General features: G+C 36.0%; 1 protein-coding gene across 2 annotated transcripts in view; it reads left to right on the top strand.

The window, feature by feature from the left end:
* Positions 1 to 25,143, top strand: part of EDIL3 (EGF like repeats and discoidin domains 3) — a 469,087-nt gene that overhangs the window by 283,527 nt on the left and 160,417 nt on the right. For both annotated transcript variants that reach the window (XM_043913549.1, XM_043913548.1), the window contains one exon: positions 3,458 to 3,639. In XM_043913549.1, the coding sequence (XP_043769484.1) occupies positions 3,458 to 3,639 (182 nt within the window). The remainder of the gene's footprint in view (positions 1 to 3,457; positions 3,640 to 25,143) is intronic.

Genomic DNA, 25,143 nt, shown 5'->3' with positions numbered 1-25,143 from the left:
ATGATGCTGTTGTGACAACTTTCCAGTGTGAAATAAAGCGTAAGACTGAAATTTGCTTATTAGGTTACTGTATAGGAATAAAAGCACCCAGTGCCAGTATTCAGCAATATTTCCTGAGCTCTTCTTGTGTGCAAGCCAAGCTACTGTGAGCATCTAAGGATGCAGCAGTGTAAGACTCGGGGTCTGCTGCGCAGGAGCTAAAAGGCCGGGATGGCCTCGTCTCTAAGGAGAGATGCGCAAGTGACCTTGGAGAACCAAGCTCATTATTAACAATTTATGGTTTCAAAGGGAACACACCATTTATCTTTCATTACCTCACAGCTTGTAGACTCTGTGTCACCATAACGACAATTTTTGAAATGAGAAAAACTGACGACCATTCCATTTTTAAGGAATTAAGCTGATACTTCACACACTCATGTTTTGCTCAAGAACCTCGCCGCCCCCGCCCCCCAGAGTCACTGGCCACATAAAGTATAGTATGTAAGTAAATGTTGCAAAAGTTAATTCTAAAAGAACTTGTGGGCTTGAGGACTGAGAAAAGAAAAATTCACCAGTTTTGACCTCACAGCACCGAGATAGCTCAGGAGAAAATATTTTGTAAGCTGTGAAGTACTATATACATGCAGCATGTCAATATATATTTTTGAATTCTATTTTGTTTGAATGTATGACTGTTGAGGACATGACAAAATTGGGAGCCTTATGACAGAGTAAATAAATGCAAATATCTTTTTAAATTGCTCATTGGTGTTTGGCCTATATGATAAAGTAGCAGTTCATAGCCATTGTTTGCTGATATAGTTGCTAGTAAGAGGAGGTTAAGAGGACTGACAAAGTGGACATGCTGAATAGTGGTTTGAGGTCTAATTTCTTTTAAAATAGTTACAAATTCGGTGAAGATATCCAATTCAGCATAAGGTCTTTAGAAGTAAACAACTAAATGGTACAGAATTCTTTCTGAGGCTATCTTGCAGTTTAATTAATCAAAGCTGACTCTCTGGCTCTGCCATTCCACTGACGGGCCTACAATAAATGGCCTCCCTTCCTGCTGTACTTTTCCTTCCAAACATTGTGCAAATCAAGGACAAGCATCCTTGAGACTCTTTTTAATGGCAACGTTCTTAAAAACCCAGCCTCCTGCAGTTGCTTAAAATCAAAGTGTCATCATGAAAGTTACTTAGTGCTTTTATGAAATCTGTAAAGATCTTGAAGTTTGAAATGCAAAGCAGAGCAAGAATCCAAAGACTCAATATTTGAGTTTTCAATGTTCATTTTTTTAGGAATGTGAAAATCAGATTATTATCCATGACTCCTAATGGTGTGATTCTAAAAATGAATGACTTCTTAATTAAATGACTTCAAAGTGATATAGTGCCCCTTTATAAAGTGCTAGAGTTCTAAATGCAGTCTTTAGAAAATGTCTAAACTGTCTAAATTTAACTCAGCAACTGAATAATTTGTCAGCTATCAAAAACAAAGATGCAGTTTTTGCTATATTAATGTCATATATACTAATAGCAACTGATTAAGATGATTACTTATCCACAAGTTTTGTTTTTACAAAAAGTGTTTAAAGGTTTTAAATTCATTGGGAAAATGTACTAAGTAATTGTCCTTTGAACTACTTATTATCTGAGCTTGGAATAGATAAAAGAAACATTTATGCTTAGTGAAAAAAATGGAGAGCAGTGAAAATCATCCTTGTAACTTTTTAAAATATTATAGTCCCGTGGCAGAATTCTTCCTTTCATATTTTCATCCTCAGTCAGTTCAGTTCAGTTCAGTCAGTCATGTCTGACTCTTTGTGACCCCATGAACCGTAGCACGCCGGGCCTCCCTGCCCATCACCAACTCCTGGAGTTTACTCAAATTCATGTCCATCGTGTCGGTGATACCATCCAACCATCTCATCCTCTGTCGGCCGCTTCTCCTCCTGCCCTCAATCTTTCCCAGCATCAGGGTCTTTTCAAATGAGTCAGCTCTTTGCATCAGATGGCCAAAGTATTGGAGTTTCAGCTTCAACATCAGTCCTTCCAATGAATATTCAGGATTGATTTCCTTTAGGATGGACTGGTTGGATCTCCTTGCATCCTCAATCTGAATGTAAACATTTAATTACTAAAAATTGTTAGACTTCAGTAGTAATTAAAATCCAAAATATCCTTGGTAGCAATGACTAAGTTGACTTATATACACTAAGGTTTAATAATAGCAGTAAACTCCTTTCATATTTTCAAGAATTCTAGTATATCATTATAGTATATTTTATAATAGAATTATCATATTTATTATACAAATGTAATTTTTATTCAACAAGTTGAGTATAGTATATATTATTGAAATTAAGAAAACTAGGTATTGCTTTTCATTATAATATTACTTATTCTGAATTTTCAAAACTGAATTAAAAATAAGTGTACTCTCTGGTGAATTTTTAGTAAATAATTAAGAAATTTAAATGTATATTATATGTATAGTACATATGTTATTTTTATTTTTTAATTTAAAAATTTTGAGTACATATATTATTTTTACATCAATTTACTTTTATTTCTGATTTTAAAATCAAAATACCTTCAGTATCTGAGGACCTATTATTTTGAGTATATTATGCTTTAATCTTAGTATTTTAAGTATTTATTAGTAAATGTATCTTGAATTCCAATTTATAAATTTAACAAAAAATAAAAGAAAAATGCTAAAATATATGTGCAGAGTCCCTATTGATAGAGTTGTGTATTTTGAATTCAAATTTGAAATGTCAATATTTTAATATCTTGATTTACTGAGTGGTGTTTATACTGCTCTATATAATGTCTGAGTGCTTACCTGCTTACTCTATAAAAATAATTTGTCTGTGTATTTCCTGTTACTTATAGCATATCATGTTATTATTATAATAGTTTAAAATGTTTTGACAGGTTTACATATCACCCTTTTTTGGAAGCATAGCTGCCAGCCATTATAAAAATATAACTGAAAAAGTTATAGTCATGAGAAATGCTAAGTCAGTATGTAACTGATTTTAATACAAAAGTCAGATGTAGCCTAGTCAAGAAATAACGGACCAATGGATATTTTTTGACAAATTATGATTTGTGAGGTGTGCCAATGGAAATATAAAATACGAGATAGACCTTCTAAGGACATTACATTTTTTGTGGATGTGATCAACACAGGATAGCAGAATATAACACAGAATAGTTGTACAGAAGGGACATGTCTGTTCAGATGCTACATTCACAGCAAAGTAAGAAGAAAGTGGTAGGAGGGGTGGGAGGAGCAAGAATCACTCCATGTTGTGATCTGTAACGAACCTGTGAAATGTGAGGGGCTTGAATGGCATGATGGTCCAAGTTGAAATCACTTTTAAAAATCTTCTATCAAATCTAACAGCCACATGTGGATATGTTATTTCTGATACCTTCACATTTTTCCTCTAATTTGTTCCTAGAATGCTCTGGCCCATTGGGAATTGAAGGGGGAATCATTTCAAATCAGCAAATCACAGCTTCATCTACCCACCGAGCTCTTTTTGGACTCCAGAAATGGTATCCCTACTATGCACGTCTGAATAAGAAGGGACTTATAAATGCCTGGACAGCTGCAGAAAATGACAGATGGCCATGGATTCAGGTAACAGACGGGATGGGACAGGGTTTCTGCCAAGGAATGGCTAGAGTCATTTCACAAAGAAGATGGTAAGTGTCCAAAGTGTGAATTTTCTTCATGGTCACAGAAGAAAGGATGATTTAGCTAGAGTCCAAACTGACTATAAATCCTGAAACTGTGGGAGATGTGAATATTCCATTTGAAAGTGAATGAAGAGAGTTAAAAATGTAAAAATGACCTTGAGTTGTAAATATCACTCTCTGAAGGTACATGTCAAAGAGAGGATTTTACATATGCCATGTGTCCATTAGTATTATGTTAACACTTGGTAGCAATTTTTGGTACTTCAGGAGTATAAAAATGGTGTCTTTTCCTCCTCTGTCTTATTAGTGGTTCCATATGTGTATACATAAATTATCCAATGGCGTATAATATCTCAAATGTCTTCTGCACCCTCTTTCAGTAACTGGGTGTGTTTCAATTAATACTCTATCATTTATTATCATCAGTCAGCTATGTTTTTAAATGTGAGAGAATGATGCCATACCAAGATATTAAATGATTTCTGAGAGGTGTGATGGATGGGAGTAATGCCTGCGTCTTATATATTATCTGCTTAATACCTTTTGAACCCTTAACTGAAGTGAGACAGGAAAACTATATGTTTGGAGGCCGAAAAGGTGCTCAAACCATGATTTCTGTAAAAGCTTATACCTCTGTTGGTGTGGCACATGTTAATAACATTTAACAATTCATTGAGGTGTGCTAAAGAGAGGGGAAATCCAGTGCACACTGAGGTCAGAGGAAGAAGTTATTAATTATCATGAGAAAGGCTCATGGGAAGATAGCTTCTGAGACAGGCCTTGGAAGATGACTTTCATTAAAGACTAGATACCAAGGAAACAGGATGATCCAAGATGCCACATGAGAATCTGGGCAGTGCCAGATAGCAAATCATGACCTGTGTTTAGGTTGCTGGGGGAAGTGCATGTGTGGGTTCAGTGCACCACAGAATTGGAATAGGGAGTTATTACAGAATCTTGATTTGTTTAGATAGCTGATCTCTTTTATGTTTTGACTACATATTTTGAGTCAGAGGTAATTTTTAAGATGTGGATGTATGATGTAATATTATTAAGTGGCAAAAGATAGAGGTTGCTTTACAGGGAGTTAATAGGGATATTAATTTACAGCCAAGTGATATGATTTCTATACTTTCAAAACAGGGCCAGAGTCTCCTTCAGATATATCTTTCTTCAGATTTCTTATGAATTTTACACATTCTATATACATTTCTTTTATCTATATGGCTCCATGTGATTATCTGATATTCTTGTTTGGTTTTATGAATTTGATTTGCATGCATTTGCAGAAATTGCTTCTTTAGTTACACATGATTTTTCTAATTAATTGCCACATGGGCGGAGAAAATTCCAGATAGTGGAAATGGCACCTCTGTACAATTTTGATCGTAGACTAATGAAGTTCCAATTAATTAAGTTTCAAGTAAACACATAACAAAAACGCCTATATTCTATTTGCTAAAAATCATTCCAGAGACCATTTTTTAAGTTGACCTTATGAAATGCATTTATAGAATTGAGGTCGTGATAAAAGCTTAGAAATTAAGATTCATAGCAGAAATTGCAGAGCAACTGAGAGATGATGTCACAAGTTGAATCAGAGTTTCTCTTTGGCAGGTTATGTTCATGAACATCAGTGATTGCCTGTTTCAATAAACCATGAATAACATACTTTTGCAGTTTGTTTTTCTCTGAGAAACACTTTATGATTGTTTTAGGCCCTGATTTTTCACTTCACTTTGTCACAGTTCATTGCCTACTTAACACTACTCATTATTCTGTCTTTCAGAATATGAATTTTAAGCTTGCTTTCTCCCACTGATTATAGGTAGAAATAACCTCAGTGAAAGAGAGCAAAGAGTTGAGTCTTAGATTAAATTTATAACTTCATCAATTTAAGTAGAATAACTAAATACTTTTAATTATAAGGGCACTCTATTGCTATTATAACTACGTTTATTATTATTATTTTGCTTTTGTTGTGAAGATGATCAGTTCAGTTTAGTTCAGTCACTCAGTTGTGTCTGACTTTGTGACCCCATGGACTGCAGCACACCAGGCTTCCCTGTCCTTCACCAAGCCCGGAACTTGCTCAAACTCTTGTCTTTCAAGTTAGTGATGTCATCCAACCATCTCATCCTCTGTCATCCTCTTCTCCTCCTGCCTTCAATCTTTCCCAGCATCAGGGTTTTTTCAAATGAGTCAGATCTTCGCATCAGGTAGCCAAAGTATTAGAGATTCAGCTTCAGCATCAGCCCTTCCAAGGAATATTCAGGACTGATCTCCTTTAGGATGGACTGGTTGGATCCCCTTGCAGTCCAAGGGACTCTCAAGAGTCTTCTCCCACACCACAGTTCAAAAGCATCAATTCATTGGCGCTCAGCTTTCTTTATGGTCCAACTCTTACATCTATACATGACTGCTGGAAAAACCATAGCTTTGACTAGACAGACCTATGTCAGCAAACTAATGTCTCTGCTTTTTAATATGCTGTCTAAGTTGGTCATCGTTTTTCTTCCAAGGAGCATCTTTTAATTTCATGGCTGCAGTCACCATCTACAGTGATTTTGGAGCCCAAGAAAGTAGTCTGTCACTGTTACCATTGTTTCCCCATTTATTTGCCATGAAGTGATGGGACCAGATGCCACGATCTTAGTTTTTTAACTGTTGAATTTCAAGCCAGCTTTTTCTCTCTCCCCTTTCACTTTCATCAAGAGGCTCTTTAGTTCATCTTCGTTTTCTGCCATAAGGGTGGTGTCATCTGCATGTCTGAGGTTATTGATATTCTCCTGGCAATCTTGATTCCAGCTTGTGCTTCATCCAGTGCATCGTTTCTCATGATGTACTTTGCATGTAAGTTAAATAAGCAGGGTAACAAAATACAGCCTTGACGTACTCCTTCCCCAATTTGGAACCAATCTGTTGTTCCATATCCAGTTCTAACTGTTCCTTTTGGTCTGTATACAGATTTCTCAGGAGGCAGGTAAGGATGTCTGGTATTTCCATCTCTTGAAGAATACTCTACCGTTTGTTGTGATCCACACAGTCAAAGGCTTTGGTGTAGTCAATAAAGCAGAAATGGGTGTTTTTCTGGAGTTCTCTTGCTTTTTCTATGAGGATGATAATGAACTCTTAGATAAAAACAGTAAAAGTTAATTAAAAGGGTTTATATTAGATAAGGAAATCTTGCATATCATGGGAGGAAAACTGAATACTCACTATTGCTTTTCAATACATATTTCATTATTGTGTTCAGATAATTATTATATTTAATAATACCTCATTTTCTAAGTTATTTTTCCAAAGAAACATACGTCTCTTTTCTTAAAGAACAACCATATCTAAGAGGCTCTAGGAAGTGTAATCATATCACAGACTTTGTTTGTTTGAACATTATTAATTTTCCTTGTCACTTTATTCTTTTATTTATATTCAGTCATTCAAATGAAGCATTTGAGTACTTTGCTTAAACTTACTTATAATGGGCACAGTATTCCCCTAATCTTTTAGGTATATAAGACACATATACTGATTAGTATTCAATTTCCTTTTCTTCCTTATCCTGATGAAATGAAAATTAAAATTGCCATTTTTAAATTTACACACTCAGCATGCAATTATGGATAGTACCACAAAGTTCATAATTGGTTCTGAATTTTAGGAGTTTGTTCAGTAAATACAGTTAAACAGAAATCTATTTTTCTTTTCTAATTTTTCTGACCTTTATTTCCTCACCTAGATTTTTTCCCCCAAGTAATAAATAACCACCATCTTACACATTAACTCATTCATAGCATCCTGGAATATCAATTTCATATCTAACTGCTATGTTAGAAATAATAACTTTATACAATTATAGAAATATGCTTTGTATTATGCAAAAATTAAAAGTTTATCTAAACCTCTGGGAACTTTGCTTATTGAATCAGATTAGTCAGGATGATGATTATTTTAAAAGATAAACATTTTCCATTCCTATTATTTTCCTTTTCTTTTTTTACAGATATATGTAGTAAAATATGTTTTATTGTTTTATTTTTTTAATTTCTAAAGTGATTTTTGTTTGTATATGTTCTTTCTTGGATGCATACATATTGGATTTTCAGTGATTTATTTATTCATCCATTCACCAGACATTTACTAAATGAATGTCTACTCTGTGTCTGTTTTTCACTGGGCACTAGAAAAACAATACTACTTGCTTTCACAATGCTCTGTATCTAAGATATAGGGAAGTAAATAGAGTAAACATAATAATGTAACATGTGTAGCCTGGTGTTACATCATCTGCTAACCATTTTATTTGAACCATAGTATTTTATTATATCTAGACAGTCTATTTTTAATAAAACTTTTGTTAAGCTAAAAACTAGCTTAGTCTATTTATAGAATACAAAAGGAAATTCCCATTATACATGTATTGCATGGCTATATTATTACATGCTGATCTGTATGATGGCTATACCAAGGACAGGGCTTCCCAGGTGGCACTGGCAGTAATGAACCTGCCTGCAGGAGACCCAGCTTCAGTCCCTGGGGTGGGAAGAGCCCCTGGAGGAGGGTGTGGCAGCCCACTCCACTATTCTAGCCTGGGAACTTCCATGGACAGAGGAGCCTGGTGGGCTACAGTTCATGGGCTTGCAAGGAATCAAGCATGCCTGAAGTGACTTAACATGTACAGACATACTAAGGAAAAGCCATAATTTTCCTCTGAAAGTTAATTTAACAGTAATTGTTTCAGTGCTACTATTTATTCACTGAGAAAAATAGATTTTGATCTTTCTACTTTAAGTAATTCATTACCCCTTAGAAAATGTGAATATGATCTTAACATGTTCCTTTTCTGTATGCCACAGAGCTTGGGGGATGGTAGTTATTTCTCAAACTTTGATGTGCACAGAAATCACGTGGGTCACTGGGTACAAACAGAAACTTCTGGATTGTCCCACAGTCCCATGTATTGAAGGTCATCCTCAGACTGCACTGTAAAAACGTGTCTTATCAGTTTATAAAGCCTGGACTTGAACTGCCTGAGATATTAAAAATACATAAAATGCAAAGGACACTTTTGCTTGATGACCTGGGCACTTTGTTTTTGAAATTGCAAGTAGTGATAACTGTAGAGCTGGAGGAGAGGAAAGAACAGTGAATAAAAATGAGGAAACACAGTAGGAATTATGTGACCCACAAAAAGTCTCTAAACTAGAGGGAGACAGAACCATCTTGTGTATTCCAGTCAGAAGTTTATCCCACCTTTGCAACAATTCATCAGTAGTCATTATTCATTAGTTATAAAGGTTTTAAGTATTTTCAAAAGTTAATGTCCCTAAATGACTATTAGATTCTTCTCTGTTAGAAAATTTTAAGTACCTGAAAGCAAGCCCATTTGCTTTTTGCATTTTAAACAAAATAATAATGTGGAATACATGGGCCTAACAGACTTATGTGAGCACATGTTATGTTACAAATTCACATTTCTGGAATATAAATTCCATACGCAGTGGGGATTTTTTTAAACTTTGTGAACCAGATTCACAAATGCTGCAAAAAATAGAGTAATCATCTATTTCATTTACAAAGTCTATATATAATGTGTGTAAGACTTTTTTTTGGTACTTACAGGCACCGGAGCTCCTTGAGACACAAAAACCATCTTTAAAAACACAGAATTTAAGAAGTAGATTTTTTTTTTATTTTCAAGATGTTTTCTAGTTACAGAACCTGAATTACACAGAATTTAACATGTCTTTACTACTTCTTCATTCAAGTATAAAGTCTTTATCCTGTTTTTTTCCTGGAAAAAAAAGTTATGTTCTCAGATACACTCCCATCCATACTATATGTCTCTATAAGGTTAATTACATCTAGACATTCATATATTTCATGCATTGGAGACAGAAATGGCAACCCACTCCAGTATTCTTGTCTGGAGAATCCCAGGGATGGGGGAGCCTGGTGGGCTGCCGTCTATGGGGTCACACAGAGTCGGACACAACTGAAGCGACTGAGCAGCAGCAGCAGCATTTCTTGCTTATTTGCTTTAAAGCATGTGATCTGAATCTTAATTCCAGATTCTCTGAGGTATGGAATAGATGACTAACCAGGTAGAAATTGTTCTCTAATACAAAAGAAGCTGCATCAGATTCTCTTTCCTCTAAGCTGCTCCCTCTCTTTCAGCACCCAAGACCTCATTGACCTGGATTTCTTGCTGTCGCTCACTTTACCTGGCTGTTTGATGCTTCTGTGATTAGGCACATACACTTCTGGGTTCTTCTATTGACCCTACCAGTCTTCTTTAGATTCAACTCCTTTACTGCCTTGTCTATAATATGATTCCTAGAATTCCTGTTTTTTATCTCTAAAGCCAGAAGTGACTACACTGTCCTTTTTTCCCACCCTGATAAGTATATATTACAATGATAGCGACTCATATATTTAACATAAAAGGGTTTTTGTCTATCTTTCTCTTATATCACTCGAGAGTTAGTATTACACCTGATTTAAGTTTATTTCATAGCACCATGATTAAAAAAAAAAACACAGAAAACCATATCGGATGGATAGATACAGATGATTGATTTATAGAAGAATAGAGACTGTTGAACAGAATAGATGGGAGAGAGATAGTGGTTGTTTTCACATGGTAATTAAACTGCACTGAGTGGTATTGAGAATGTCCAAATGACCTAGCTCACTGTGTTCGGCTGTTGTGTGCTTAAATGTGAGCATGATCCCACTGGTGCAGACTGTACTGTATCTCTCACCCATCTGGACAGCAGAGGGATCAAGCTTCCTGTAATTGCAGTGGCCCATTCTTCCCTCTGTAATCACAGCAAACCCCTTTTATGTGCAACTTTAAATGGGTGGGGGTAATATTTGTAAGGTGTTTGCCAGGAAGTCTGCTGATTAAACTCTGAGTACCAAACACCAGAATTTTCATGTTCTCCTATCCTGTTTATGGTTTGTTCCTGAAATGTTACAAATTAAATGTTTGTTTAGCTTCTTGCAAAATGTTTGTTATAATTGCACCATCAGAGTTTGAAACTTTAGACATCACTGTTGTTAAAATAGCCATATCCTCTCTAAGATTAATTTACCACAGAAAAACATTGAAAATACTAGTATTTCCCTAACTGATGCTATGTCATTTTCACCCTCACCTGAATGTCAGAAAAAAGCAACTAAATCTATTACTATTATTCATAAAACATAGAATATGAAGTTACAACAATTTTTAACATCTGTTAAAATCTTAATAGATAATTCAGTAAACTACTCTTGTATAAAAAACTTTTTCATGATATGTACTTGCTCTATATTTTTGCTACAAGGAAAACATTTCCAACTTACCTTCTATATTTACAAAGGTTGAGATGGTGCATTTAGTTCCTGTTGTCTCATGAATGTTACCAGAATGATTTTTTAGTTTATGATACTGGTAGATTAAAGTGGAAATCATCTGAATTGATTGAAAATAACTTGCTCTTGTCATGGAAAAAAAACAAAGCATTCAAAGTTTAATCTCTCTGTAATTGGTTTTCCAGTCTACCTTGATCACCTTCATGGCAAACTTACTCTGGTCCCCTCTTCAAATCTCTTCACATGGCCATCTGGGCAGCCTCTGGACTATATATCTCGATTTCTGACATTTAGGACTATTGTTCTTTTTCTGAGTTCCTATTGTCTTTTAGAGTTTCTTGTAACTTTTCTCAGAAATTACTACGCGCACTCGTGAGCGTGAGTCTGCTGTGAATGTGAGTCCGACTTCAACCAGAGGTGTTAAACCTGCTTATGACACCTGCCCACGGGGAATTTTGCTTAGGAATCAGCATCAGCTACTGCCTCCAAGGCAACAGTTTATCCTGAAAGGACGGCAGCAGCTCCTCCTGCAAGGGCACTGAAGGTCTGCCGGCAGTCTGTCCTAAGTCCTCAGGGGTGGGGAATGCAGAGAAGCAAGGGGAAAAGTGAGATTCTGAGCAAAAGGTGTGATTGTCTCCTTATGTTTATCGTCTGGGAGCTCATGGGGTTCCTATTTGGATTGAGCTGAAGGAATCCCTTATTTCCACTGCAGACACTGAAGAAATTTGTTCTGCCCCGACGCCTGGCTGAAAACCTCCTTGTGTTGAAAATGTGACCGAGTACCAAGCCACCTGGCCTAATTCTGAAAGCTTTTATTTTTCCTGAGACAGTAATTAATTTGAAACCAGTTCAATCTGTGGAATTTGGTGGTGGTTTAACTGAATGTGGTTAGATTTAAGTGCAGAAAAAGTTACTCTGTTCAGTTTTACTTCGTCCAGCTGAGTTCATGATCCACACCATCATGTGTTAACTTTAATCTGATAGCTAGCACTATGTGCTCTTTCAACTACTCGGCATGCGTTGAGTCCATAATTCCGTGCAGTTGGTATTGTTATTGTCCCCATTAGTCAGATAGGGAAATCTAGGCACGGAAAAGTACATTATCCAAGTTGATTAATCTAGTAAATTGCATAGTTGGGATTTAAATGCAGGCAGCTTGTGGGTGAGGCCAGAGCTAAACTATTCCTAACCTTGGTATTGTTCTTACTTTGAAAGCTCTTGGAAGTGCTCTTTTCCTTTTTTTTTTTTTTTTTGGAGGTGAAAAGTGGGCACTGGTAGAATCTTGAATTTCCTTAAGGCTTTATAAAGTGGCTATTGTATTTTATAACATTTATAATCTTCCTGTAAGCAAGAAGTTCTCCTCTAGCCTAGGGCAGTGATTTTCAAACTTCAACTACTTATAAATTACCTGGAGAGATTTTTTTTTTTTTAAATATGGTCCCCATCCCTAGAGTTTCTGAATTAATAGGTCAGAGTTAGACCCAGGGGGTTACATAATGAGCAGACACTTCAGGTGGACTGTGATATTGGTGATCTTAGGGAAAAAGTAGTAATTGCTACCCTGATGGAGCTCACAGTCTGGCAGGAGAAACACACTTATCCTTGGATGTGCCCCTTTCACTATTAGAAGCAAATTAATTAAATAAATTAAGATGTTGGAGAATAGTATATTGCTCTTCCAAATGAGACAATGGTGTGGGATATTTTAAAGTAATGGATGGCATCAACACATCTCAATTCTAAGACCTAACTACTTAAGCTGCTTTGGTGATATTTTATTATTAACCTGCCTGTATCAGTTGTCTGCCTTAAGTGGAATTCCCATTCCTCCATGAACTGGAAATAGTAATGCTTAATTGTTTTCAAAGGATTTTTGCCTATGACAGGAGACTGTCAATAATTAAGTCATAATTAAATAGTAAAAGGATTATAAAATATCCACATCCCTGGAAGACCAGGCTTTAAATGTTTTATTTTTAAATCCTCAGCGGGGTCTTAGGAGTCTTTAAGGAAGAAATACTTATTTTCTATGCAACCAGAGTATAATAAAAACATCAAAAAGCCATTTACATTTTAATTATTGAAGGTGAATTTAGCATATTCACCATTTTTGAAGATAATATTAAAGAGGCTATTTCAGATGGATGAAATAGAATGAATATAATCACAAAGGAGATGGTGGGAACTCAGGGTACTACAAGGACTGGTTTACTGTACTGAAAAAATAGGTAAATGTTGGGGACGGAGCTGGCGGCAGGGGAGAAGCAGGGAGGTAGGTGTGGAATGAAAGGATAAAAGTCTGCAATGATGAGGAGATGCCAGAATGTGAACTGCATCAATGTTAGATGAAGGAGACATTTAAGATGGGTTACTGAAGGGTTTTCAGCACATTACTAATACTAGTTTAGGAAGGTAGATATCTGTGGTGTGTATTATAAGTATGCAACACAGAGTCTGAGCTGATGAGGCTTTTAGTAAAATTTTATGGAATAAATGTTATGTTTAACACAGAGGCAAGTCTAAGAGCAGGCACACCAGTTAAGATTCTTTTATGGCTAACCGCCCAGAGAAGAACTTGAATGAGACTGGCAGCTAGTGAAATAAAAATAATATATCATATTGTAAGAGGGTTTGAGGGTGCGTCATTGACAATTGATTGTCTGTTATGGGAGGGGGGGAAAGGAAAAAGTAAGAAAAATTAAATTCCAGGGTTTTGAGCTTGAGCATGATTTTAGTACCATAAACAGAAATATAGAAGTTATGCGTAGAAAATGGTGGATGCATTTTGGGTGATTTGCCTTGAGAAAGTGAGTGTCCATGAGCATGAGTTTGGAAAAGTGTTTGTTCTGTATAGAGAAGAAAAGTGGATCAAGTGGATACCCCACCATGTCACAGAATTCCTTTTTACCACCGACTACTTTGAATCACAAGGCCAGGCCTGGTGGAATGGGAGGTTAGGTGGTGTCCATGTAGAGTTGCAATAGATATTTGAGGGAACAGAGGAGACCTCTAAGAGAGTATCCTCCAACAGAGGTAAAAGTTCCTTTCTCTCCTATTTCCATTTCCATCAAAACAGTTTACAAGACCATAGCTTACTTGGGAACACCATTGCACCCTGAGGAAGCAAAGAACTGAAATTTGAGTTTGGAAATAAGTGTATCCATTCTACATTAACACCTTTTTCAGGGCATTTCATTTTTTGTACTGTATGTGTTGGTTACATTTTATCCATGTATTTGTTTTTAAAATTGCTGTGGCTCCTGTTGTTTTCCCCAAAATTGATATGTTTAATTAAAATAGTGGCTGTTTCAACCTAACATTGGTATACTTAGTAAGCCTGTATGCTCAGTCGTGTCCAACTCTTTGCAATCCTTTGGACTGAAGCCCACCAGGCTCCTCTGTCCATGGCATTTTCCAGACAAGAATACTGGAGTGGGGTGCCATTTCCTCCTCCAAGGGATCTTCCTGACCCAGGAATCGAACCTGAGTCTCCTGTCTCTCCTTCATTGCAGGCAGATTCTTTACCCGCTGAACCATCAGGGAAGTCCACACCATATACTTAGTATAGGTTATTCTATTTTGTTGTGATTTTGGCTCATGAAAAAAAATAACACCGTTTTCCTTTTTTCCCTGCAAATGGGCTCTCAGATTTCTTGTTTATGTTATGTATTTAATGTTTCAATATATCTGAAGTATTCTTCTCTGAGTTCATAATAATAGGCTATGTTTTCATTCTTCAAATTAAAAAAAAAGCAATGTTAAGCTCAGTCACCTTAGTTACTATCATTAGCACCGCTAAGAGAGAGAGTGCTGAGTTTCAAATGCAGATGTAAATTTTTCTATCTTAGTTTTCCTAGCAGGAGCCCAACCTAAGCCAGTATTTTTCTATAAGGGTAGCTTTCAAGAAGCTCTTAAACTAAAATGTGATTATCTTGCAAAACAAAACAACAAGTAAGACATTGTGATATTGCTGGTGGGTCTTAACTGTGTTTTTCTTAGGAGCATTAACCCGGATTTGAAAAGATGTGTGTAAACGTTGAAAGGAGAGTACTATTACAAATTTTTTAGAATGTTTTCCTTAGTTTTGAAAATGCTGTCGATGAATCAGTATTTATTGATTCTAATAGAATCTATTGATTCTATCAACTCTGATTTTCAGAAAACCATGTGAGCAATAGACAGGTTTTCTGATCCTATGTGGAGCTTTTTTAAGTAAATAACACATTTTAGATGATCTTATGCCGAAAATTTTTACTTCATTGCGTGGACATTTGAGAGAGGAAACAAAGCTGTTTGATTTAATGCAACGAGTAATTGAAATCAACCATGTGCTCTGGGAAGTGGGAGAATCTACTCTGAGTTACAGCCACATGGGTACTTAGAAGGGTCCTTCCTTCTGTTTCCCAAGCTTACAAAACATATCTTCTGAACTGATCTCCCTTTTTGTTAATAAATTGATTAATTCAGTATATACATGGAGCATTTCACATATGTCAATTGCTCTTCCAGAGGCAACTTTCTCAAGGAAGCCTTCCCTGACTCAGCTCTTCACCCCAGCCTAGATATTGTTCTCCTAATCTATGTTCTTACAACTTCTTTTTCTTTTTTGCTTGTTGCTTATAATTAAAGACTATACAGAAGGCTATTTTATTAAGTAAGCTGCATGAGGGTAGGGGCACTTTGTATTCTTACCAATCCCAGTGACTAAACCTTTAATAAATAAGATAAAATATGCTATCATAATTCTTCTGGTATCCCCAAGACCTAGAATAGTTTTTATTTGCTCAATAAATATTTATTAAATGAATTAACGAGTAAGTGAAGATAAGCCACATTACCTATAAATCTAACCCAATATTGGGTTGACCAAAACGTTCACTTGGGTTTTTCCATAATATCTTATAGTAAAACAAAACACATTTGCATAAGAGTCTTTTTCGGTGGTAAAGTAATATGTTGTTCACGATCAGCAGTTCTAGATTCAACTGGCCACCTTCACTCTGGGCAAAATTACTTAACCACTGTAAGATACAACTTCTTTATATATCAAGTGGAAACAAAAATAGAGTAGCTTTTAGGATTGTTGTGAGTATTATATGATGAATGTTGTCACATATTGACCATATAACCAGTGATTAGTAAATGTACCTTCTCACTCATTTATTTAAAGTTGTAGCCAAGACTTTTAGTTGTCTCACAATATCCTATTCACTTGTTTCCATACCAAGAGAATAACTAGCTAATAAGCCTATTTTACCTCAGAATATAGTCTTATTCTGTATAAGATTATGTTCTATATAAAAGAATAGCCTTTTAGGCTATATTTCCCAACTTCCCTTTCCACTCTATGTGGCCATGTGATTAAAAAATGGCTTATGGCCTATCAGCAGATGTATCACATGGTGGTTTCTGTGACTCTTCCTTGAGAGACTGTGCCCACATGCCCTCTTCTCCCCCTCTTTGTCTCTTCCTGCATCCCGCTGCCAGGAGCTCAGAGGCTGCCATCTTGGATCATGAGATCAGGATTATATCTGGTGGCAAGACAGAAGGCCCCCGGGGCCACGCTATGTCTGCCCCTTCTGCTTCGTCACATGTTTACACAAGGGAGAAGCCAAGTTCTTTTTCATTTAAGCCACTGTTAATTGACTTGGGTTTTTGTCACTCACATCTGAACCAAATTGTACTTAGTATGAGTCTGCAAGTAACATATTTAATGTTAGTTCCAAGGCAGAATATATTAGTGTCATAATAATAATTTTTAAGTATTATATGTCAGTGCAAAGAAAGCTACTTATGTTGAGGCTCGAAGACCAGGTAAGATTTCAGACTGCTCCAATAGATGAAAGAGGCCTTCCATATAGACAGACATGGCAACAGAAAAATTACCTTTTTGTCCAGCCTCACCAGACCCTCATAAGTTTAGTGGTGCTCCACCATCTTACTTGCTCTCCTCTGAGTCTGAGATGACCATTTAATCCCAGCATGTGGCCTTGGGCAGGCCACTTGACCTTTGTAGACCTTAATTTTCTGTTTCCAGTCACTATTAATTGATATTTTCTCTATGTCCATGACAAGGCATTTCTCCCATTATTATTTGAAACATTCTACTTTGAATTACAGTTAAGTCTATTTTTTCTTCTTTAGATTACATGTGCAAATAGCTTTTCTGTCTTTCCATATTCCACTGTCTCTTTCATCATGTTTGTAAAGTATAGACATATGGGACGAATTAAATCTATTAAGTAATTAGAAATGCAGCTGAAAATATAACTCGTGATGACCTGGTAGGAATTAGTGCATTCCAGAATGATAAACGTTCCTGTCTTAATTTGGTGGTGACAGGTGAACTGCTGAAGGTTTGAAAACAAAGAAGTGATCTAAGATGGGAGAAAGTCTCCAGTTCAAGCCACCAAAAAAAAAGTGTAAGATAGTATGCCTAATTTTCAATGTCCTACAAACATGATTAGTATTTTGTTATCAGAAATTTTATATCATTTTTAAAATCATATGAATCTTAGAATAATGGGTTATAAAATTAAATATAAACCTAGATTTACGGATGTAATTTTGTATGAAAAAATTTGGTCAGTAGTTAGTATGTATAGCTCTTGACCATTAAAAATTACTTATTTTCTAAATCTGTGTCACACCCTAATGAAAGCACAAAAATAAAAGAATGATATTCTTCAATTTAAAAATAATTTATTCTTCAAAGTTTTAAAAATGTTAGATCAAGTTTTATTATAGTGTTTAGTTAGGGGAAGTGGAAATAAAAGTTTACCAATGATTTAGTCATTAAATTTTTTGAAGATTTTTTTAATTGCCAACATCTGTTCAGCAAAATTATTATTTTAAAATAATGAAATGTATTCTATTTTCTTCCTCCTAAGCTTCAAATATTTTAATATTTTGCTGTGCAGAATTTTTTTGGGGTAGTAGCAGATCTGTGTTTCTTTGAAAAAATGAAGTGTTACCTTTCTACTTTATCAAGGAGTTGATGATGTTGGACAAGAGTTGAGTGGGGAGTAGAATTATTTCTGTACTGGCCTTTGCTCTTTGTGTGGTCTTCTCCTTACTTCTCAGGGAGCAGAGATAACCAAAATTCCCCCATCATCTTTCCCGTTGGCCCATATAGAAGACCAGAATTATCCAGTTTATTTCCTAGGGCAGATTAAAAAAAAAAAGCAAAGAAATAGTGTAACGTGTAAAAGCACTTTGGAAAGTAGAAGTTAAAGAAATGGAGTCTAATATGCCTGATCAGTGTGAAGAAAAGAATCATTTTCTTCTTTTTGTTGCTTTCCTACGCTTGTAAATGAGAAATTCAGCTTTGTTCTTTCCTGGAAAGAATGGTAATGATAGTAAACAGTCATAGAATCCCTAAAGATGCTAGGCACCTAAGGGTCAGCATCACCTTTAATACTCTGTCAACACGGTGAGTTGGATAGCATCTCTTTACCATTGTATGGATAAAGAAATTCTGTATCAGAATGGTTAAGAACCTTGCCTAAGGTCATGTTAGGAAATTCCATGGCACAACTAGCTTCCTAGTATGGGTTTTCAGAAGACAAACATCTTAAGTACAATGATCTTCTCCCACCCCGAAGAAACAAGAGTTCCTGTTGTTCCTTCTAATATCCCTTGGTGGAGGCAGGAAGGTTTGAGTCATAGCAGTTCTTATCACTGGTCATCACCTAGAAAGGAGAGGCTGTCTGCATAACTTAAAGACTTAAAGTTCAGGGTTTCCAGTTGCAGGCTTTTGCTGCTCTTTGTTATCTTTCCAGTGTTCCCATAAGAGGTCCAGGCTCAATAAGTCCAGTCCCAGATGTCAGTTGCTGTGGAAAAACTGAGTTCAAATTTCAGGATTTATTTGCTCATAAAAGGATTCACAAAGTCCAAATAGCTTTGAGCATTTTATCTTCCATATTTTATTTAAAAATGTGCTTAGTCACTCTGTCGTGTCCAGCTCTTTGCGACCCCATGGACTGTAGCCCGCCAGGGTCCTCTGTCCACGGGGATTCTCCAGGCAAGAATACTGAAGTGGGTATGCCATGCCCTCCTCCAGGGGATCTTCCCAATCCAGGGATCAAACCCAGGTCTCACAAATTGCAGGCAGATTTTTTACAGTCTAAGCTACCAGGGAAGTCCCTTTTTAAAAAATAATTAGATATTTAAGTGTGGTGCCCATAATTTTCGTAAAACTGCAATGCAAATTACAAATGAATCCTTCTTATAGAAGTGTAGAAACAGGTGGCAGGATTAAAACATATTACTTGCTTCTTCTAGGGAGACTTCATTATAGAGTGCAATAAATCTTTTGTATCAGGCAGCACTTTAAGAGACTATGGAATGTTGCCAGTGTGAGTCTGATTTTAGACTCATAGGAAACACTTGCTTTCAGCGTGTCTGAAATTAGATAATCTGGTTATCTCAGGTAATAACATTCCTAGAAGCCACCTCTAGGTCTGCAGTAACAATTTAATAATAAAGAAAAATAGCCGAGCACTATTTGGTTTGTCTGTTTAAACAGAGTTTTTGAATTTTGAAGTTAAGTTCTCAAAAAAGCCATGAAATGTTGTCTGTTTGATTATTGTTTAGAACATTTGCTGATATATTCCACTGTGACAATGAAACTTAATTTCTAAAATTATTTAATTGTATTTTTGAAACACAGACGGAAGATTGTACTTATTTAGATTAAAATAAAGCCAGAAGAACACAAGAACCATAGAACACTGTTATTTGGTGATGTCTGCTGCATCTGTGTCCCAGAGGTTTCCACTGTTTCTGTTTAGCGCTCTGATTTCTCTTTCTGGTTAATTCATTCATATCGCCCAGTGATAGACAATAATATCCTAGTAAATTGGCCACTCTCTTTGCTAGAACATATGTTTGCCTACACTTTTTCCTTCACTACATGAAAATAAAGAGTATCATACTATTCAGCTCCCCAGAAGTACCTTTTACGTTTTTATTATGTGATATTTGTTTCTGTCTTGGTGTTTAATTCATCCCATGTCCACATTTTCAATTTCAGGGCACTTACTGCCACAACCAATAATATCTTCACGAATAGAAAAGTATCGGGTTTCTCATAGCAAAACTCAGAAACTCTTCTGTTGACGTTGCTGGTGATTGTATGTAACAACACCACACTGAAATAAGAAAAACAGAGAGAACTTGGGGGATAAGGCATTCTTCTCTCCCTGCCAACCCTTCATCGTCCTGAATAAGGATATGAGTATCAGGGAATTCTCAGATTTAGCTAAGACTATACTCAAAGTAACAAGAGAGCCTGCTTTTAGTTTTTCTTTTCTGATTCCCTTTTCACTGTCCTCAGTCACACTCGCTTTGAAGTGCGCTCAGTAAAGTGGTTGAAGCAGAGAACCCTAAAGTGAAATCCCCCCCCCACCTGGGTCCTGAGCCAGATATTAGAAGTAAGGCGCCTCTCCTAACATCTGCCTGATTTATTTATTTATTTTTAATTGATAAACTTCTTAAAACTTTCAACATGCTCATTTCTCCTCCTCGCCCCTCTTTCCTTGGTGGAGCAGGTGATGGCCCGCCTTCCATCCACCTAGAGCTGTTGCTGCTGACCCTGGCCACCTAAGGAGCTTTGGCAAGTCCAGCCCCCCACCCGCAGCCTCCTCTTTTCTCTCCGCTTCACAGCACACCCACTGCTTTATGCTTGTGCATCTAGGACATGTTTTTCCTTTTCGGTATCACCTCAGTCTTCTTTGAAAATATATAGATTAATAAAGTAACCTTATTTTTATTATTTCTAAGGTATCTTTATTGAGATGAATGTTTCTACTCGTGCACTATTATCTTTTTCTCTTTTTATTCATCTGTTTTCATCCCCATGTTCTATCTTTCTTTGTAGTTTCGATTTTTCTCCTTCCTTCCTCCCATCTTTCGCTCCTTCCTTCCTTCCTCCCATCTTTTTACTGAATCTATTCAAACTGCCAGGCTTTTTACAAACAATGACTCCTTTCATTCTTGTTCCAGTGTAACCAGAAAAAAGACAAAACTCTAAAGTTCAGAGCTCAGGAATTAAAATCTATACCTCTGACCATAAAACTTGATTTATGAGAGTTCTGGAGTACTACTAGCTTAATATATACTATTACATCTAACTGAATATACAGATTGAAATCTTTGAACAAAATAGACACAGTTCAGTTCATTCCTGAATATAAATACTGGAGGGTGTTAAGAAACTAACCGCAGCAAGTACCAAGAAAGGGGAGAAGAGTGAAATACACTGAAAGCCCTTCAGAAACAGGTGGAAATTCAGAGGAAACTGTTATGCCAGGACTCTTGGAACAACTAACAGATTACACCCATGATGGTGTATTGCTTCTGTTTCAGACTATTTAGTGAATAGGGTGTTCCACTTTGACTGGAAATTTTACCAGGTGCAAAGAGTCATAAAGAGATTATAGTTTTTAAAGCTTATTCACATGTGTGCTTTCCCCATCTTTTCTTCAAAGAAGACAGTTGGGTTAATTGAACCCATGTCACAGGTTGACCAGCATTCAGAATAGTGGAGGATAATTTAGGAATCCTCTTGTCTGGAGCTTCAGAACCAATTATTAGGTTAGTTAATCAAAACTGATTAAAAGAAAAAAAAATTTAAATTGGTTATTATTTCCTTAAGAAATGTATACTTTTCTTTTAGTTCAAGCTTGACTATGTGCATAGCTAATACACAATTTCTCGTTATGTTTTATTGATTCTGATATATCAACCTTATCCTGTTTGGCAGATTATTTTATTACTTAATCTTTTACTTGATACTTTTACTATTTAAATGATAATCCATAACTCTCATCATTCAGAAAAGAAAAATTAAGAATTAAAAATATTCATTAGCACTAAGTGGTCACTTTAAATTTTTTGAAAATTATTAAAACATTGGTATTGCCAGGAAAAATATCAATAACCTCAGATATACAGGTGATACCACCCTTATGGCAGAAAGTGAAGAGGAACTAAAGAACATCTTGATAAAGGTGAAAGAGGAGAGTGAAAATGCTGGCTTAAAGTTCAGCATTCAGAAAACTAAGATCATGGTACCTGGTCCCATCACTTCATGGCAAATAGATGGGGATACAATGGGAACAGTGACAGACTTTATTTTCTTGGGCTCTAAAATCACTGCAGATAGTGACTGCAGCCATGAGATTAAAAGACACTTACTCCTTGGAAGGAAAGTTTTGACCAACCTAGGCAGAATATTAAAAAGCAGAGACATAACTTTGCCAACATAGCTCCATCTAGTCAAGGCTATGGTTTTTCCAGTGGTCATGTATGGATGTGAGAGTTGGACTATAAAGAAAGCTGAGCGCTGAAGAACTGACGCTTTCGAACTGTGGTGTTGGAGAAGACTTTTGAGAGTCCATTAGAGAGCAAGGAGATCAAACCAATCAATCCTACAGGAAATCAATCCTGAATATTCACTGGAAGGACTGATGCTGGAGCTGAAGCTCCAATACTTCGGCCACCTGATGCAAAGAGCCAACTCATTGAAAAAGACCCTGTGCTGGGAAAGATTGAAAGCAGGAGGAGAAGGGGACGTCAGAGAATGAGACGGTTGGATGGCATCACTGATTCAGTGGACATGAATTTGAGCAAGCTCTGGGGAATGGTGAAGGACAGGGAAGCCTGGCATGCTGCCATCCATAGGGTCGCAAAGAGTCAGACAGGACTAAGCAAGCAAGCAGTGGAATATGTTATCTAACCTTCAAATCTTCATTTTTTTTCTACAGCAAATCACAGACTACTGATTGTTTGTGTGTCCCAATAATCATGAAATAAACAACCCCTAAGTGATTTTAACATGATTTAAGATGATTTTAACATTATTTTCCTACCAATAAATTATGAATCAAGCATTTATTTTTCTTATTAATTGATCTTATTAAATTAACTACACAAGGAGACCGCTGATCTGAGTTGACTTTTTTAGTAGAGTTTTTTACAACATTATATTAGTTTCAGGTGTACAGAATAGTGTTTCTGTATTTTTATAGTTTATATGCCATTAAAAGTTACTATAAGATAATGGCCATAATTCACTGTGTTTATGCTGTATATCCTTGTTGCATTTTTAATACATAATAGTTTTTATTTCTTATTTCCATACCCCTAACATGCCACTCTTCCTTCCCTCTCCCCACTGGTAACTACTAATTTGTTTTCTGTATCTGTGAGTCTGTTTATGTTTTGATATATATGAACATTTGTTCTATGTTTTAGGTTATACATATAAGTTAAAAGACTTAGAACTTGTCTTTCTCTGACAATTTACTAAGCACAGTATTCTCTAGATCCATCCATGTTGCTGCAAATGGCAAAATATCATTCTTTTTATGGCTGAATAATGTTCATATATGCATATATCACATCTTCTTTATCCTTTTGTCTGTTGATGGAAACTTGGGTTACTTTCATATCTTGGCTATTATAAAAAGTTCTGCTATGAACATTAAGGTGCATGGATCTTTTCAAAGTAGTATTTTCATTTTTTCCAGATATGTACCCAAGGGTGGAAATGCTGACTCTATTTTTAGTTTTATGAGGAACCTCCATATTGTTTTCCATGGTGACTGTACCAGTTTACATTCCCATTAATAGTGTACAAGGGCTCCCGTTTCTCCGTATCCTTGCCAACATTTGTTATTCTTAGACATTTTAATGATTGCCATTCTGACAGGTTAGAGGTGATATCTCATTGTAGTATTGATTTGCATGTCTCTGATAATTAGTGGTGTTGAGCATCTTTTCATATCCTGTTAATTGTTTGTATATTTTCTGTATATTCAGGTTTTATACCCATTTTTTATTGAATTGTTTGTTTGTTTTAATATTGAGTTGTATGAGCTGTTTGTATCTTTTAGATCGAGTTGACTTTAATGCCTTAGCAGCCTACATAAGCAAACACAAACCTAAGCCTATAAATTACTCAAGGTTAAGAAATGGAAACCTACGTACAACCAATCACAACCAACCAACTAGACTTTCCCAAATGATGCAACTGCTTAAGCTATAGCTAATCAAATAATTGTTTTACTTTCCCCTCTTCTCTAAGTCTCCCCTAAGCTCCTGTTTGTGGACCACTCTTAAATCTGATTTGATGCTACCCCATTTCAATCAATGTTTGATCAGATAAACTCTTAAATTTTTAATATGCCTCACTTTATCTTTTATAAATCTTTAATTGGCACATGTTTCCTAGAGTTTCTTCTGAAAAATTTTCCTCTTCCACTTCCCAAATATTACAAAATTTTAAACACTAAAATCTTTTTCAGTTAAGTGAGAAAGTAGTTCCTTTTGGCAAACTGCGTTTATTTGCATTTTATGTTCGTATTGTTTTTATGTAGCAATACCAGGTAGCAGTCAGACTCACACTGGAATGTATTATTTAGGCATATCACAACTTCTAGCTTGAGGTAAAAAAAAAACAAAACAAAAAGCAATTAACTATTCATAAAGCTAATTGCTTATTTAATACTAGTCTTTGCCTAAGATTTATAACTGTAAATACTTCTAAGTATGTTATTATGTTTGAAATGCTTATGGCACTATATTTTATACCAGAGGATGACTATCAGAAAATACTTTTGTATGTACTGTTACATCAGATGGCCATTATTCATTGTTCAGTCGCTAAGTCCTGTCTGACTCTTTGTGACCCCATGGACTGCAGCACGCCAGGTTTCCCTGTCCTCCACTATCTCCCAGAGTTTGCTCAAATTCATGTTGATTGAGTCAGTGATGCTGCCTTACCATCTCATCCTCTGCAGCCCTCTTCCCCTTTAGCCTTCAGTCTTTCCCAGCATCAAGGTCTTTTCCAATGAGTTGGCTCTTTGCATCAGGAGGTCAAAGTATTCATATGCTTCAGCTTCATATGACATATTTAAGTTCTTTTCCTTGAGAGCAGAAGTGGAAATGAGAAGCACCAATGATCCCTTCCCCCACTTAGGATATCATTTGCTAGCACTGATTTCAGGATGAACCTCCTTTTTTTCCTGGCATTGTCACTCATTCCCCATCTTCTCTCATTCCTCTTCTCTTATAGAAATTC

Source organism: Cervus elaphus, chromosome 9 (assembly GCF_910594005.1).
Source record: "Cervus elaphus chromosome 9, mCerEla1.1, whole genome shotgun sequence".
Taxonomy (NCBI): domain Eukaryota; kingdom Metazoa; phylum Chordata; class Mammalia; order Artiodactyla; family Cervidae; genus Cervus; species Cervus elaphus.
The sequence above is the reverse complement of the archived record's forward strand: the minus strand, read 5'-3'. Positions and strand labels throughout refer to the sequence as shown.